Source organism: Scaptodrosophila lebanonensis, unplaced genomic scaffold, assembly GCF_003285725.1.
Source record: "Scaptodrosophila lebanonensis strain 11010-0011.00,11010-0021.00 unplaced genomic scaffold, SlebRS2 tig00001412-arrow-pilon, whole genome shotgun sequence".
In the NCBI taxonomy this organism is placed as follows: Eukaryota; Metazoa; Arthropoda; class Insecta; order Diptera; family Drosophilidae; genus Scaptodrosophila; species Scaptodrosophila lebanonensis.
Window position 1 is genome coordinate 1,795,471 of NW_022060739.1, and position 17,053 is coordinate 1,812,523.

The 17,053-nt window shown below is 42.0% G+C and overlaps 2 protein-coding genes across 2 annotated transcripts; one reads left to right on the top strand and one right to left on the bottom strand.

Moving 5' to 3' along the window:
• The first annotated feature begins 3,634 nt into the window (after positions 1 to 3,634).
• On the top strand, positions 3,635 to 4,509 carry LOC115631843. Its single transcript, XM_030528686.1, has one exon. It carries the CDS (start codon positions 3,722 to 3,724, stop codon positions 4,334 to 4,336), a length of 615 nt encoding a protein of 204 aa, XP_030384546.1. The 5' UTR covers positions 3,635 to 3,721; the 3' UTR covers positions 4,337 to 4,509.
• A 5,013-nt stretch (positions 4,510 to 9,522) lies between these two features.
• On the bottom strand, positions 9,523 to 14,627 carry LOC115631561 (kinesin-like protein GA13060). The gene is made up of 7 exons (XM_030528352.1): positions 14,525 to 14,627; positions 13,668 to 14,068; positions 13,303 to 13,600; positions 12,778 to 12,993; positions 11,965 to 12,561; positions 10,703 to 11,846; positions 9,523 to 10,645 (listed from the first exon to the last, which is right to left on the bottom strand). Exons 2-7 carry the CDS (start codon positions 13,995 to 13,997, stop codon positions 9,847 to 9,849), a joined length of 3,384 nt encoding a protein of 1,127 aa, XP_030384212.1. The 5' UTR covers positions 13,998 to 14,068; positions 14,525 to 14,627; the 3' UTR covers positions 9,523 to 9,846.
• Positions 14,628 to 17,053: the final 2,426 nt, after the last annotated feature.

Below are 17,053 nucleotides of genomic sequence, written 5' to 3' on the forward strand. Positions count from 1 at the left end.
ACGATGAGCTCATCGAATGAACTAAACATAACATAACCTTAAATGAGCTCCAGGTGTTAAGAAGCAGAGAAATTTGTTTGTATTTACGAAGTAATGATATGTTATCTATCGAATGAAGAGAATGAAGAAGGAAAAGACAAAGTTGAATCATGAGAGGACGTCAAGCATAAATGTCTAGGGAGGATTGGCAGAAACAAGCATGCACATTCGCGCTTGATGATGAGCCGAAGAAATCCTCAAAGGAATTGTTACGAATAGAGTCGAACAGACCATGATGGTTGCAAGGTGTTAGAGAAGACAAATAGGTTTATGACTAAATAAACTTGCTGGCTAGTGGATAGAGATGTTCAGTAGAAAACATTTCGTTATAGAGATGCCTTACTGATGATGAGCCGAAGAAATTCTCCTAGGAATAGTTATGAATAGAGTCGAGTAGAGTGCAGAGAGCTTACGACTAAAGAAATTTACTGGCTAATAGATAGAGATGTTCAGAAGAAAACAGGGCTGTCTTACTGATGATGAGCCGAAGAAATCGCTATAGGAATAGTTATGAATAGAGTCCAGCAGATCATGATGGTTGCAGTGTCAACAGAGCTTATGACTAAGGAAACTTATAGGCTAATGAATATAGATGTTCAGTAAAAAAAAACAGTTCGTTATAGAGAGGTCTTACAGATGATGAGCCGAAGAAGTCCCTATAGGAATAGTTATGAATAGAGTCGAGCAGAGTGCAGAGAGTTTACGACTAAAGAAATTTACTGGCTAATGGATAGAGATGTTCAGTAGAAAACAGTTCGTTATGATTAACTGATGATGAGCCCAAGAAATCCCCATAGGAATAGTTGTGAATAGAGTCCAGCAGAAGGTTGCAGAGTGTCAATAGAGCTTATGACTAAGGAAACTTGTTGGCTTATAGATAGAGATGTTCAGTAAAAAAAAAAAACATTTCATTATAGAGAAGCCTAACTGATGATGAGCCGAAGAAATCGCCATAGGAATAGTTATGAATAGAGTCGAGCAGAGTGCAGAGTGTCAATAGCGCTTATGATGAATAAAGATGTTCAGTAAAAAAAGCAGTTCGTTATAGGGATACTTTACTGCAATTGCTTCAATCTGTGCAGTAGCGTCGTTATCTCCGCGCCCGATCAACAGCGTAAAACTCAATAAGGCAGCCAGGACTACGCCTCTGTTTTCAAATGCCGCATAATGAAACGGGCTTAGCAGCGGGAAGGCAGGCAGGCAGTCATGGTTTGAAGGCATGGGGAGGGGCACAGGCACAGTCACAGGCACGGCAATAGCGACGCCATTGGAATGCGGCGTTGACAACGTGTGGCTGCCACAACAGCAACGGCAACAGCAATGGCAGCTGCTGACTGGCTCCATTTCCATTTGAATTAGCATAAAACGAGGCGGCTTACGTCTGTCTATTGTGGGGCTGTGTATTTGCTAGAGTGTATAGGTATGTAGGTGTAAGTGTGTGTGTGTGTGTATATATATCTGTGTGTGTGTGTGCTATAGAGCTATGTCAGATATCATCTGTTGCTGCTGCTGCTGCTGCCGCTGCTTCCATAGCTGCTGTTGCCGCCGTGTGGCAACAACAACGACGGCGACTTCGTTATCTTTTTAACTTGGCGCTGTCGTTTATTTAACTGATAATGATTTGATGGCAGTTGGCTAAGCTTTTAACAAAGCCCCGGCTCCAAGCACACGCCCCCTCTTCTTGGCTGCCCAACTCCTCAACAGCCATTGCTGAGGTCAATTACACGCTTTCGATTAAATTTGCAGCTGCCTGCCAGTTTCTCTTGCTTTGGCGCTCACTTTGTTGACAACGAGCAGCTGCCCGGGCAGCTGGCAGACTGGCAGACTGGCTCCCCCACATCTCTGCCCCATCTCCCAGTTGGCTGCCATCACACGCTGCCACACACATGTCTAGGTATGTGCCACAAATAAAGTTGAATTATTATTTTTATTTTGCTCATAGATGCTGTGACTGTGTCTGCGCTTCGCTTTGGGGTTGGGGTTGGGTCTGGGGCTGGGGTTGGGGTTGGAGTTTGGTGCGTGCCTGGCATCCACAAGTGTTGCTGTTACATATTGTTGTTCCCACTGCTTTGTTGTTGTTGCTATTATTGTTGTTCACCAAGTTTGTCAGCTAACTGCTCTGACCATATCGTTCACTTGCCAAATGAGTTAGCAACTTTTCAAATTTCACTCAAAACAACTGAGGAATGTGAGCAAAACGGGGACAAAAAGAAAATAATAGAATTTCCGTTTACTGGTCATGCTTCCTGAACAACAAACAGCACAGTGTTGTTGTTGCTGTTGTTGTGGGAGACAACTTAGTGGCATAAACAATGTGTGGTATACTTTATAGCTAATTTTATCAATACCTTTAGTTTGATATATGATTGGCCGTTTTTTGTATATATATTTTTTTAAAGAACCTTCCGTGATTGGACAACTATTATATTTCAACAATTTGTATGAGTTAATCGAAAGTGATTTAAAGTTGTTCCAATTTCGACAGCAGGGAGGGAGGGAGAGCCAGCCAAGCCAGCCAGGCTGGAGCAGATCCATTATCTAAAAATTCCTAAGTTTAGCAAGAACAGTGGCTGGAATGCTGTGTCATCTACCTAAAGGACTTCAAAATCCCCGTTACTGTTTTTTTAAAAACTGCGCAGACAAGAAAGAACTTGAATCCATCAGTAGTTTTCTTTCCTCCATCACTTGGGGGGGATTGTTCTTGTTCTGTAAATAAATATTATACTGTTTTGGCCCGGAACTCAAATATGGGGGACCTGCATGCGGCCTGTGTTCCTTTATTATTAGTTTTATGTGTACAATGGATATTTGGTTTAGTTATTATTCGTGTCTGAAACGTCTGAGATGAAACGGTTTTAAGGTATTTTGTTAGTCAATTTTCACAAATTTTAAAAATACAAGCAATGAATCCAACATTCCCTGGATGGTCAGCGTATCCCATCCTATCTAAACTAGGAAGTTACTTGCAAAATATTGGATAATGCAGCATTGTAAAATACTTGGCCTCTCCAGGGGCGTACGCAGCTTTAGCCAAAGGGAGGGGCCAAAACAATTAAAATGTTGATTATAAATTTATAATAATTTATACATATGATCAACAGAAAAACTTCAACAAATCCAATTCAGTTATATTTTAAGGCGAAATAGTCGACTTTAGATTGCGAAATTTGTTTTAAAAGATGATGACCCCCTCTGCCCCTCCTGCATACACCCTTGCACCTTTCCACTAAGATATTTGCAGCCGCCAGACCGGACCATTCAGCTGCAGTCGATGTTTCTTTCTTTAAGGACCTCACCTCTAAAAGAAACATGTATGTTTCAGGGTGGACCCCAACGGACACCCAGTGCCTAACCTGTTATACAAAAACCGTTTAACAACTTGCAAATTCGAAACCAATCGCTACATTTTCTCAAGTACTTTGCAATAAACTTAGACAGTTTTTGGTTCATCCTCTCATAGAAATGTGGAAAAGTTGTGGGCTCATGGCTTCAATGATGTTGTTGTTAGTGGCATTCTTTTTACATAACTTACTATATTCCAGCTCTTTTCAACATTTTCACTTTAATTTTTTATTGCTTGCTAGCAGCATTTTATTTTCTTTCAAAACAAATTCGGAATGTGAAAAAGTTGAGTGGAGATACAAAAAAGGAAAATCGAACTGTGCCTTCCCCTCTGCACGCCATGAGCGATCCAATTTCCGGCACCTTGCCCCGATTCGTGTACAACAGCCTGCTGCTTGGCAGTGCCAGCTATGCGGCTTGGTGCATCGACTCGGATACATATCCTTGCGCCTTTGCTGCCTGCGTAGTGGGCGGGGTCTCAGCACTGGTGGGAATATTGCGCGCCCTTTTCGGCTCCGGGCAGGCGGAGGAGTATCGCAAGCTGCGCGACGTAAACAGTGGAGTATTGGAGCTGGTGCCACTGCCTCTGGTCAATATTGATCTCTATGCTGAGTCGCAGGGTATGGGTGCCTTGGCCCTGGGCCATTGTGTGTTCGTAGTGGCATTATCCTTCGACTTGGGCTGTTCGCTGGCAAAGGATAGAAAGGACTGTGATATCAGTGAAATGTTGCGCGATCTCACCGTCATGGGCAATATTATATCTCTGGGATTTTTGGCATTTATGGAACGAAATTTTATCTATGTGCGTATGGCGCTGATCATGGGGGTCATGAAGTATGGTTCGCTGTTCGTGGATAGCATTCACGAAGGCGTTGGCGAGGACTTGCAGGTGCTGGGCACAGCCATTTTTCTATACTGGACGGCCAAGGCGTTTAATGCGGACCTCACCGACTAACCGCCTTAAGTTCAAGCGAGTTAAGTGTGCTCATGTCCTGTGGTTATTCTAACTCAAACTCCCTTCCTTGTTTCAACTTCGAAAAGGTTTTGTATTTCGGCCGCACACTCACACAATTTTTCCACTGAAATTCAACGTGTATTGTATTAAATTTCATTTGAGTGGCTTTTCAATTGCTGTGCATGTTCTGAGTAATTGCAACATGGCCTCAGTCTCTGTCTGCAGCACCTCGTACTCCCATCCAGCTGGAGTAACTTTTGTGGCTTCGCGGGTGTGTCATACAGATAGAGACATTGAGGATTATTGTTGGCTTGGTTCGGTTTGTTTAATTATTGCAACTGGCAAAATGACAACTCTAATTGGAAACAGAACAAATTTTAATGAGTGCATGCATATATGTATATACTCCTATATATATGTGTACATATATTTATCTATGTATGTACATATATGTAATTTTTTTCGCTGCTTCACTTTCCATTGCAGGGCAGCGGGAAAAGCTCCCTAGTACACTCATTTCGCTTTATTCAACTTGACAAGTGAAGTGAGTGTGAAAATTTTTTAGGTCATTCACATAAACACAAACACACACCCACACCCACTAGCACATGCTCATGTGTGAGTGTGTGTGTGTGTGTTTGTCGGGATATGCCAGTGGACGTTGGCTTCAACACCTGGAAAAAAGTGTTCGAATCCTTTGCTGTTCTCCCATCTATGGGGGGAAATTGCTGCAGAATTTATTTCCGCAGCCTGATGAAAAATTGAAAATAATTTGCGAGCCATAATTAAAAAGAGGCAACGACAAATAGTAAAATAAAGTCAAAGAGGGAGCTAGTGCTATAGTGTGGGGGACGAACTCCCACCTCCGCCCACACCCCTGCCATCATATATTAAGACGCAAGAAAGGGGCAGTCCCTAGAGTGCCTGACCAGACGTAAGGAGGGCGCCCATATTTTTTAAGGAAAATGTTTGTGGTCGATAGCTGAGTTGATAAAATGCTTTCCCAAGGGCTCTGGGTTTTTGCCTTTGCACAAATAACTATAAGGCGGACGTCACGGCAAGGCTCGCAGTGGTCGATGTATTAAGAAAAGAAAAATTTATGCATTCAAGTTTTAAATTCTTTCCCACATTCACGTCCCAAACTTAAAGGTATCTTTTTGTTGTGCTAAATATGCATACAATAGGGAGGAGGGGTCTATGGTTAATGGTTAATGGTAGTTCTCTTCGTAAACTGGAAAATCTACATATTATTCGATTAAGGACCATTTATCAAATCTATTGTAATCCAATAAGACTAATCGTAGTTTTAGTTGCATTTGCATTTAGTTCTAAGTTTAGTTTTCTGAAATATTAATCCAGCTATGATAATTCTGCGGAACTCTCAACTGATGACCTATTTTGTTCAAGTTGTAAAATCTGGAATCTATAGTTAAATGTTCTTAAATCAAATTTGAGGAGTATAGTCACTAGTCTCAGAAATATAGTTTTTAAAAAACCTTTGAAGGTATATACAACTAATTCTTTTTGTACACGGTAGATTGGTTCCAAAAAAGGACATGTAGAAAAACCGTGTAAAATAGACATTGATCAAATGTTATTTTAAATCGTGCTAAATGGAATAAAGTCCTGCAACCATATATCAAATTTCTAATTTTCAAACAGTGTTAAATCAAAACCACGTACAAACAGAATTAGCTGTATAATATCCTTAAGCTGGTTAATATTTTCACAAATCAAGTACCATCATTCACATTCACATTCACATACCATCATTCACATCATTCACATTCACATCTCTTGCTTGTTAAGCCGGTTTTCTACAACCCGCAGGACTTCTAAGATAATTTTTTTGTGTTTCCCTACGGGTTTATTTCTGCTAATATATATGTCCTGTGTTAGACTTATAGTTCGTGCTGCCTCTCTAAGGCTTCTTATTTTGTAAGCGACAGATGTGTGATGTTGGGTCTCTATTAATTTATTTTTATAGATAGGTTCTACTATGTTCAGACGTACGCTTGTAAAATAATTAAAAATGTTTTTTATTAAAATCAAATCAAAACTGTGACAAAAATACTTTAATTAATTTCAAAATATATAAGTATTGTTCGTTTTGTATTGTCAATCATAATAAATATTGTTTAAAGCTTGTTTTAGTACCGATTCTGTTTGATTTATTATAAATCAGTAGTTAGTAAGGAATAATTACAAAATACATACCTGGGTAGAGACCATAGCTTGTTTAGAAATCAAGTGCTTATAGTACGTATTGGAAACCAGTTGGGAATTTTAGCAAACTGTAATAAAAAACAGCATACCTCACGAATACTGAGAGCAGCATGAGACCCGGCGAAATATAGATTTTATAGATTTGTTCATAATAATGTTGATATTAGTCCGTTTGGCTGAATTGATATAAAATTTATTGTTCATACTTATGAGACTATAAGTGTTGGTATACGATTTTCGGGCATTGATTGATTATGATTGGGATTGTAAAATTGAGTACGTTTTTGGATAAAATTTTTACTATGTAGGCTGTAGAAAATCCGTTCATCTGTGAGTATTACTTAGTCAGGATAATATTTGCTGCTTGAGAAATTGTTTCTAAACTGTGATAGCTTCCACTATGCTTGGGGATATTCACGATAATGTTCTATATACTCGTATATTTTTTTGGGGTATTTCTTAGGCGACTCCCACATTGGAGGGAGCAGGTCATAAACAATCCATAGACGCTTTCGATTTTGCGTCAATTGGCAACATATGGCGAACACTGCTGCAGTCAATGTCTGCAACTTGAAGGCGTTGGGCGGGCACACGCACACACACACACGCACACACGCGAGACACACACATGCACATCCTTAGCAGTAGAATTGTGAGCATCAGATGGAAGGAAGAAAGAAGCGGCATGGTGGGCGGGGCAGAACATTTGCATTTGTGACTGCGAATGCGAAATGCGAAAATTTAAAGTTTTCCTGATAAGAGGGTTGTAAAAAATTGCGACGTTGCGATGCCGTTACATGAAAAGGGCGGCAGACAAAGAAAAATCGCTAACAACTGCGTCACAGCAGGAGGGCGAAGGTGGGGGTGAGGATGAGGGTGAGGGTGGGGGTGGGGGTGGGGGTGGTGTCGTCGATTGTGCTCTCAGCACTGCCAGAAGGTGCCAACACATTTTATTGTGTACACACATACTCGGTTATACTTATATATATAGTAGTATAGTATAAGGGACTGACTTACAGGGGGTAGTGGTTGGCTCGAGGCATGACAGTTGGATATACTTGTATCTATAAAATGTCAACTTTATTTGCGCAATTTCCCCAATTCTATGCCCACTTCCCACTTCCCATACCCCAAAACCCATTCCCCTGCAACTTGCAATAAAACCAGCTGTCAATTTGTTTATATTATAAAAAATAATTAGTCTGTATTTGTTGTTGTTCTTGCTTTTTTTTTCGTTTTGTTTCGTTTCGTTTAGTTTTCTCGCTGAAGTCGACGACATATGTTTTTGTTGCATATAAAGAATTTGAATTCGTGTAGTTGCTTGTGATTATGTTTAAACTTTAAAGTATAGCTTGGTGATTACTACGATAAGTGGAATGCATAGCTGCTGTTATACAAATACAAATACGAATACATAAATGCAATATCGTGTGTATGTGTGGGTGTAATGCGACTAAAAGGCCATAATGAACGCATATGCATGTGTTGTGATTAATGTAATAAAATCGCTCGTAGGTGAATTAAATGAAAAAGTACATTTTTGATAAATTTTTTTGTTTTGCGAATTTGACTATTCATTTGATTAATAAGTACATAAAACATAATGAATAATATATAAAATGGCAAGCATGGCATGGCCGATGCTTTTGTGCGCTTCACCAGGACCAGGATTCCATGATCGAACGAGTTGAAATCTTCGACTGCACCTTTTCACCAAGTGTTGGTTGATTTGCCAATTTGTGCATAATTGTATGTTTTAAACGTTCATTATGTTTCAAATCGTGGAATCATGAATGAACCCTCTAGTCTTCAAATCCAACTCAGGAGCCAACTTGAAGTCAGCCTCTCAAAATATTGCATAGCATACCTTGAGGCGTCTTTGAAATGCAACTCCTTGGCTTCGCGCACCCTTTTCGCTGATATTTTGTAGTATATTGTATATTTGTGTGTATATATATAATATGTATAAGTGTATTAGTATTTGCATAATTCTTAAAAATGTTCGTTCCTCGTTCTTATATATTATATCTCTGATAAATATATATATGTGTGTATATATATATATATAGATATCTGTTGAATTTTTTTGTAACATAGTTTATTTAGGCAAAAATGGCAACAAAATTGTATGTTTAACATTTGTCTACTCAAAAACCGTTTATAGTCTGTTGTTGTTCTTCATATTAATATTCTTGCTTAAGTTTTTGTTTTTGGGTTGTTTTTGTTGTTGTTAGTTTAGTAGTAGAAATACGCTCCATCAATACGCTCACCAGCAATATGCATATAATATAATAACTTTAGCTAACTAACAATTAATTTAAACATTTTGTAACTTATAATTGGCAATAAAGTGTTTGAATAAGCAAACATTTAACATTTAGCGTACAAGAATTTTGGGTCGCAACCCAAAATAAAAATTCGAAACAATAAATATCATAGCTTTTCATACACATGTACACACATATGTGTGTATATATAGTATTTTAATATGTATTATGTATATAGATATATATATATGTCTCTCTCTCTGCACTGGTCTAAAGTCGGTCGTAGTGATTGTGACTGTGTGATTATTAATTATTAATTATGTTTATTATATATGCGTAATTATTTTATCGGTTCATTATGCTAGCATATGTATGGCAACTTAAGATACTTTTAAAGCCCCTTTGAACTTATGCGTGTACATACATCTATATATGTACGAATATATGTATGTATGTATATATACTTGTAAGTGAGTGAGTGAGTGATTGTGTGAGTGTAATTGTGAGTGTATTTAATGCATCATAGTTAGGTAGTTGGGTTAGTTAGTTAAAGTACATAGTTTAAAATTGCTGGGCATGGTGCCTAGTAAAAGATAATCAGTCGCTGTTTAAAAACCACACCAAAAGCTGCCATTACGACTCTTATTCGAATCCGTCTGTATTTTAGGGCTTTTGATGTCTATAAAAGGCCAAGTTCCAAAAGTTTATATTGTAATTATTTGATGTGAAATTCGTGTTACATACAACTAGCTGGAGAGCTAGTTTGATGTTAGAGCTTGAGCTGCAGATATTTTAAGAATAGGTTGTATTGTCTATTGTTTTAATAATGTCCGGGGGAGAGCAAATCATTGAAAGACGACATCAATAGCCCTAAAATAAAGGTTTTTTAAATGTGTGCGCATTTCGTTGTGTATTTGGCTATTTTAACGCTAGACTAGCTTTGGTTACTGCATTACTTGTTTGTTTCTCTGTTTCTTTGGTGGGTATCAACTATTTTCACACACTTGGTTGCCGGTCTTAAAAGTCGCTGATCTCGCCCTCAGTCTCTGGATAGGTGCAGGAGAAGGGATTGAGCAGCCAATTGCACAGACCCTTGCCCTCCTGACGCTGCTTCTTGTGGCGTTGATAGTTGCTTGACGATATGACAATCCGATTGCGTTGACTCTTTGACATGCCCGAGGCGAAGCTGCTCTCATCAGAGTCGCGTACCGTGGCCACACTGTGGTAGCCGCTCTCGGCGCGTCGGGACATACCTGAGTGCTTGGAGGTGCGCGGCGTTGAACTATCATGTCCACTGTCATAGGCCTCGGACGAGGTGTTCAGCGGCAACAACGGCAGTCGAGTCTGTGCTGTCAGCGGCAGTATGTTGGTGATTTCGTTGAGTTTTTGTTGTGCATCTTCGAGAGAGCCTCGTTTGCCCGACGATGCAAGAAATGCTGTCTTCTCATCCAATTCGCATATGTCGTCGTGCTGGGGCGTAAATCGTTTCTCAGACTTCGGCAGACTGGGATCTGATGCACCATCGGGCTGACGAAGCAACGCATAGTCGTCCATTCCAGCAATCTCCATGATGCCATTCAAGCTGGGCAGCGAGCCTTGGCTGGGACTATGCGAGGGCTGCTTGGGACTAGGCAGACGATAAGCAGGCTCGCTGCATACACTACTCTGGCCCACGTTGAAGCGATAGGCTGGTTCACTGAAAACGCTGCCCACATCGCAGCCGGTGCGGAAAAGACAAGTGGATGGTGTCACCTCGGCCATGGCTAGTTGCGAGGTAAAGATCTCATGCAGGCGCGCTAGTTGATCGAATTGATGTCTAAAAATAAGTGAATCATAAGTCTATAGCTAAAGAATGAAAGGTTTGTGCACCCACCTGGCTTGTTCGCCACACTCGCTGAAGGACTCGCAGGCCATATTGAAGCTGGAAACATAGGATATATTGTCGCAGTGACTGAGCGCCGCAAGGGGATGTTCCAGGGCCATGGTGCGGGCAATTTCCTCCTCAGTTACTTGAAGGCCGCAGTCAATGCTGCGCTGTGAGGGATGCTGCGAGGACGGGCGACTAGAAGGAAACGCTGGTAGCTCGGTATCCAGTAGGTGTTGTGGCAGCGATTCCCGCGAAACATGACGATTTAGCATACGATGCAAACTATCGTGGGATATCTCGCGAGACCCTAAAGGATCGAGCAATGGCAGTGCGGGTGGTATCTCTGATGGACCGCTGTCCTGATCCTCATCGCAATCCGCCGGACGCTCCACATTCACATAACCAGCTTCCAACTCAGGATAGTTATCAAAGCTCTGTGGAAGTGTAAGCGGCTGCTCTGCTAGGAGCGTTTTATCACCGCTTCTGCCATACAAATCCGTATGAGTGGGCAGATCGAGAGACTTTTGCTTCAGCTGAGACAGTTGGAAGTTAGTGCTGCGTAATTGCTGAGCCGTGTACGTCGGTGAGCAGCTAGCTGAGGTGGTCTGGAAGACTTGCGACGTTTGGTTCTCCACCCACTGACGTATCATGGTCTTTTTATGCGCATCCATGAACCCATAGCCCTGCGTTTGGGCCCCAGATGAGGGCAAATTTCCCGCAGTCAGTGAACGACATGATTGCGATTTCGGTCCATCAACCCAAGTCTCGCACTGCTTGACGTGATTGACCTCACGCATTAGATGTCGCGCTTCGGCCACCTTCGCTCGTGAGACACGTGGACCATCGATCCATTGCTCCTCAGTAATCTTTCGCATACCCGCCTCTAGTTGTTCCAGTGCACCACCAGGATTGGATGTGGCCGCAGTGGTTCCTGCATGTGGTCGTCGTAGTGGCGAGCCCTTGGGCGTTGGCACATTGGAAGCCTTGGAGCACATGAGAGTGGCACCACTCAAGTGTCGAATATTGCTCAGCAGGGGTGAGCCTGGTGGCGGAGTATCGCCACTCGCGTAGGGAGCTGTGGGCAGCGGACTGTGTGAGGAGATATGGCGCTTTAGGCTGCCCGTTGCGCTCAGCGCTGGCAACTTTTTCGCTATTAAAGATAAAGAGAGAAAGTAGGCGAGGGGGGCCACAGCAAATAGTTAATTACATCCGTTGGATAGATGGACATATGCTTAATTACCCACCCGGGGCATATGACCCCAACTCACCTTTGTCCACTGCTGTCTTCTTGACCACACTTGCGCCCTTGGTCTGCATTGGTTGTTTCTCTGCTCCACTGCCCTTCAGCGCCTTGCTGAGCACAGCACGATTGTCGCCAGCATTCAGCGAGGGCAAGTAGACTGGTGGATGTTCGCCATCGGTGGCATCGTCGTTTGGGCCCATGTAGATAACCGTATCGGCAGATATTTCTGAGCTGGATGGATCTGCACCCGAACCGGCTGAAGAGCCCGCACCCGAAAGATGACCCCCACCCAGACCTGCGGCCAATCCCACGGCCAGGGGCATGGGTACGCGGTGTTTCCTTCGGCGCAACCTGTGTATGCGCGATGCAATCTGAATGGTGGACAATGCATCTGTATAGCTCTGCTCGTGCAACACATGTGCCAGAATAGCCACGTGGCAGGTGATGGGTGCCAGGCAATCCTTAAGCAATGGCGTTAGCGGGTGGTCCTTGTGTGGCGGATGTCGTTGTCCGCTAAGTATGGCCAGTAAAATGTTCCCTATGCCCGAAAGTGGGAGGCCACCGCTGCGATTGGCACAGCCACCCAAGTCGATGATATGTAAACGACTACGACCACCGGCAACTAAACAGCAGGGAAGCATTAGAATGAGGAGAGGGGGAACAAAAGGAGTGGGGTGAGATGAAAGTGACACTTTAATGGCGAAGGCGTCTAGTGAAACATTTAGCGGGCCACTTGAGTGGCAACAAAAACAACAACAACAGCAATAGCAACAATAAAGAATTGCTGCTTGTGTGTTTCCTAAAACTCTCACGCTCACTCTTACACTCTTGTACTTACCACCCCCCTTGCGCGACAAACTGTACTGGTAGACGTGTAGCGTAAATATGAGGGCGGGCTCCAGTCCCAGCCCCCCACCAGAAGAACTTTTCAAGCGTCCGGCCGCTAGCGCCGAATCGAGGAAGAGCGCAGCACGTTCGGCGGTGGGTGCACGTAGTTCCGTTGGACCGCCAAGGAAGTCGTCACGCAAATAAATCCCCGGGGAGTCGTCAGATTCTGCGAGGCAGCCAGCACCAGTACAGGAAGTGAATGAAATGGGCATTAGGCTTTATGTTAGAATAACTGCTATTCCAAAACATACGGCAACCAGCGAGCGAGTCGTGGGGGAAACTTGTTTTGGGGCCAGGGCGTAGGTTAAGATTATTCAAATTGGCCAGTTATCGCACCCGACCCCGACCCCAATGAAACTCCTAACAAGAAATTCGGCCCAGGGGCAACATTACACGCTCGCTGGCAGCTGTCAAAAGTCTTGGCTATGTTTTGGCCTAGCATCTAACAGGTGGTGCTAGTCTCATCATTGCTTACCAGCCGCATGCGAAATGAGCAAATCCGTAGAGACGGCGTCTGGTTTGGTAGCGCTTACGCCCACAGCACTAACCCGCACTGAAAAGCGTGCCCCGCTCTTTTGCCTACGCTCATTGATGCCTTTATAGAGCCAGGCAATAGCACAGGGCACAGCCCCAAGTGCTGAGGGCGTACTTAAATCGCCTAGTATGCTCTGCTGCTGGCCTGTGCTGGGATAGCCCATCGCCAGGAGGCAACCATCGGAGCCCTCGAGCACGGCAGGAATGACTTCACTTAGGGCAGCCGCACAGACATCCGACTGATGAATAATCGCAGTTTCTTAGTTCCATATTGTTGCAGATAGTCCCCATCGTATCTTCACTCACCTGCTTATCTTCAGTCGTAAATAAATTGTCGAAGGCAAACATCTTGGGCGCGGCCACCATAGGTGCACGCTCCTGTGCGAGGGGCGCACAAACATTTTTCGGATCGCTTAACGTCACCTGACGCTTCTTCTTGTCCAGCGTGATAAAGTGCTGTGCTGCCTGCTCCTCCGGTTTATCCGATACGCGCAGCATGACTTTGACTTTGCCCACTCCGTAACATTCCTTGTTGCTGAGACGTCGCGCCAGGCCCGGCGGCAAGGGCGGTGGCGCCCTTTGTAGGGCGCCACAGTAGCCACCGTTGCCGCTGTTGCGTGTACTGGCATTGGACATGATAATTGGGCTACTTTAGCTATGGAAGTTCCTGTCCTGATGTGTGGTGTATGTGGAAGCACTTTGTGATCCTTTTTTTTTTGTTTTTTTTTTTAATGGAACAGGAAGGCAAGTTAATGAGAGAAACAGAACAAGAGGAGAAGGGGGAAATTAGCACTGTCACAAGGTTCCGTTACACTTGCTCTATGATTTTCATAAATCAAACAGTTCGTTGTTATTATCGTATTATTATCGTGCTCATCCATATTCTCACATTATGTATTATGCACTGTCACTAGATTTTATGCATCCTCATGTACATGTACTTTATACATTTTTTAGGCTGCGCACCTGCACAAACTTCGGTGCCAGCTTTTACACAAATCGATTGGCAATGCTGCCTAATTGTACACAAAAGCGACAGCGACAGCGACAACAACAAAATGGCTATAATGCTTTATCCAGTACAATGGCAACAACTACAATAACAAGCAGAGTAACAACAACAGCAGCAGCAACAACAACAACAACAATGGCACAACACAAACCCTTTTTATGACTGGCAATTTCTCGTTAGATTCATCTTTGGCTTTTGCACACTGCTTTAACTTCGATTCTGATATACATCATTTATTCGATTCCCCAAGTCAAACGAAAATTCATTTTCATTTTTCCTCAAAAAAAACGCGACGCGTTCGCGACTCGCGTGCCATCATCGTTGGCATTACAATAGCAACTGATTCAAGTTGTGTGAAGTTGAAGAGCAGCGCCCCCTCAACGACACCATAAGAGTGTGAACACAACTCTTGGCGCAGGCGCGTGCTCAACATAATGGGTGGCAATGCCTCTGCCTTAGCCGCGTATCCTGCCAAGGGTGGACTTTCGCTTTTGGTCGAGTCGGTTCCATGCTGCTTAAGAGAGCAAGCACTTGGAGACGTGCTCTTCACGCCTCCATTTGCATTAAGCGCCGTTACGGGACAGGTAAACAAAATCAGCGAGGCTAAAACAAAAGGAACAGCGCAAATGATGTTTATATTGTAGACATCAAAATGCAAAAAGGCGCAAGGAGCAGAAATGAAAAAAATTGAAAAAAAAACAACAACAACAACGAACCTAAGGCGATGATAGTTGAGCTGTAGATGTTGATGGAGCTTGTGTGCTGGAGAATGGAGCGTCACTTAAGTGCTCCTGAAGATGGGTGCAAATGCAAACGATGTGTTTTTAAGTTCGCTTACAGTGCGAGCCCTTGTTGAGTATGTGTGTGTGTGCGTGTGCGTGTGTGGCACGTGTGAGTATGTGTATTTAAAAGGAAATATGGCTGGATGGGTTGCCTGGCAAATGTGGCGAGTTGAAGTGCCAAAAAAACAGTTCAACACACCAAACAGTGGGGCAAAGCCGCCTAGCCATTGCAACGGCTCAATTAATGGCTCACTAAGGTGTGAATAGATTTTACAATTTTGGGTTAGAAGCGAAGGCTTATGGTGTGCAGCTGTAAGATAAAATGAATAATGCCCTTAAACTGATCACATTTAAGAAATTTAATTACAAGTATGTAAGCGTTATATTTATTGAATGGGTGTAGTTTGTATTGCAACATTTCTTCAAAATCAAAACGGATCTAATTTTCATTTTGTTGCAATGCTATGTTAAGCAATTTGTATAATTAAATTTGCGTGAATATTGTCATATTTTTAAATAACAAATATGTACATAATTAACTGAAGAATGCGCAAGCAGTCTAATTAGACATAAGGTAGATACAAGTAGATATAGATTTATGAAAAAGTGTGCTGAATATGCTAGAAAGCACTAAAAAAGAAACTGAAATTTCAAAACTGTGTTACAAGTAAAAGCTTCATGAAAATCGAGAGCCTTATTAACACATTAAAGTTTTGAAAACCGGGCCAAATAGTGCTGATTTTGTTATTTTAATTTTAAGTGCATTTACATTTCGAATAAGGCCATTATTTTGTTTGAAACTATTCTATAAAAACTTGTCTTGCTTTTAAAACAGTTGAAGCAACCTCTCCGGGAAAATGTGTAAAGCTTCACATAATACCTAAACAAACAATAAACTATAATAAGCAGGAGCTCTTGTGTAATCACTAACTAATTAGAAAATAGTACCTAAAGAAACAAAGAAGTATATTCAGCAGCCCAATTGTAATAATTAACTAATTAGAGAATATAGTTTCAATTCTCTGTTCACTTACCGTTTTACTATATTTAACGTATTAGTATTTCAAATCAAATGGCATCCTCGTCTGGCTAGGCATACAGTTTGACAATCACTGACCTAGTTTGCTTGGCCGCTCAATGAAATAGTTTGACATTCACTTGAAGTTGCTCTCACTTCACACGCTAGTGCCGTTACTTGTGCGATATGTGGCAACGCTTATTTAAATGAGGCAATTACTTAGTCATAATTTCGTTTTATACATATGTACTTTTATTTATGCAATAGCCATTCATTTACATATAAATACATATACTTGAGTATCTCTTTTTTTTGTTTTTCGAAATTTAACACATTTCCTTGCTATCCTCCAACAACAATTTACAGAAACATTAGATGTATTGCCTATTTGAAATTCATTTGCGTTTTGCGTGGAATTGTCTTCTTTTTTTTGTTTTTGAATGGTTACAGCTAGCTCAGAGTGGGTATATGTATGTATGTTTGCGATTGGGATTGGGGACATACATATGTGTATATATGTATAGTATAACGCATGCTTATGAGACTAAGAAAAACTTAAGACTAAACAAAACAAACAATTTGAAACAAACAGCCTATGAAGAATGTTATTAGAAACAACTTTAGAGGTAAATATTATTTAAGAAACAACAAGAACATCAACCATGGGGAACATGATATTGCTTGTTCGTTCGCTCGCTGATCGTTGTTCGTTGCTCGTAAACTTTGTCACACGTTAAGTCGATTTTTTTCCTTTTATGATTTGCTTTAACAAAATAGATTCGTTGAACAAAAAGAAAAAGTGGCTTGTACTTGGAAACCATGAGAGAGATTGAACACGTGTCCAGTTGGATGTGAGAATGGGTCAGGACATGTGTGGGGC

Coding starts and splice junctions, on each gene's coding strand:
- LOC115631843 (XM_030528686.1), top strand. CDS start 3,722: ATGAGCGATCCAATTTCCGGCACCTTGCCCCGATTCGTGTACAACAGC.
- LOC115631561 (XM_030528352.1), bottom strand. CDS start 13,997: ATGTCCAATGCCAGTACACGCAACAGCGGCAACGGTGGCTACTGTGGC. Junction 12,994..13,302: donor GCTCATTTCGCATGCGGCTG/GTAAGCAATGAT, acceptor GCTGCCTCGCAG/AATCTGACGACTCCCCGGGG. Junction 11,847..11,964: donor GAAGACAGCAGTGGACAAAG/GTGAGTTGGGGT, acceptor TATCTTTAATAG/CGAAAAAGTTGCCAGCGCTG.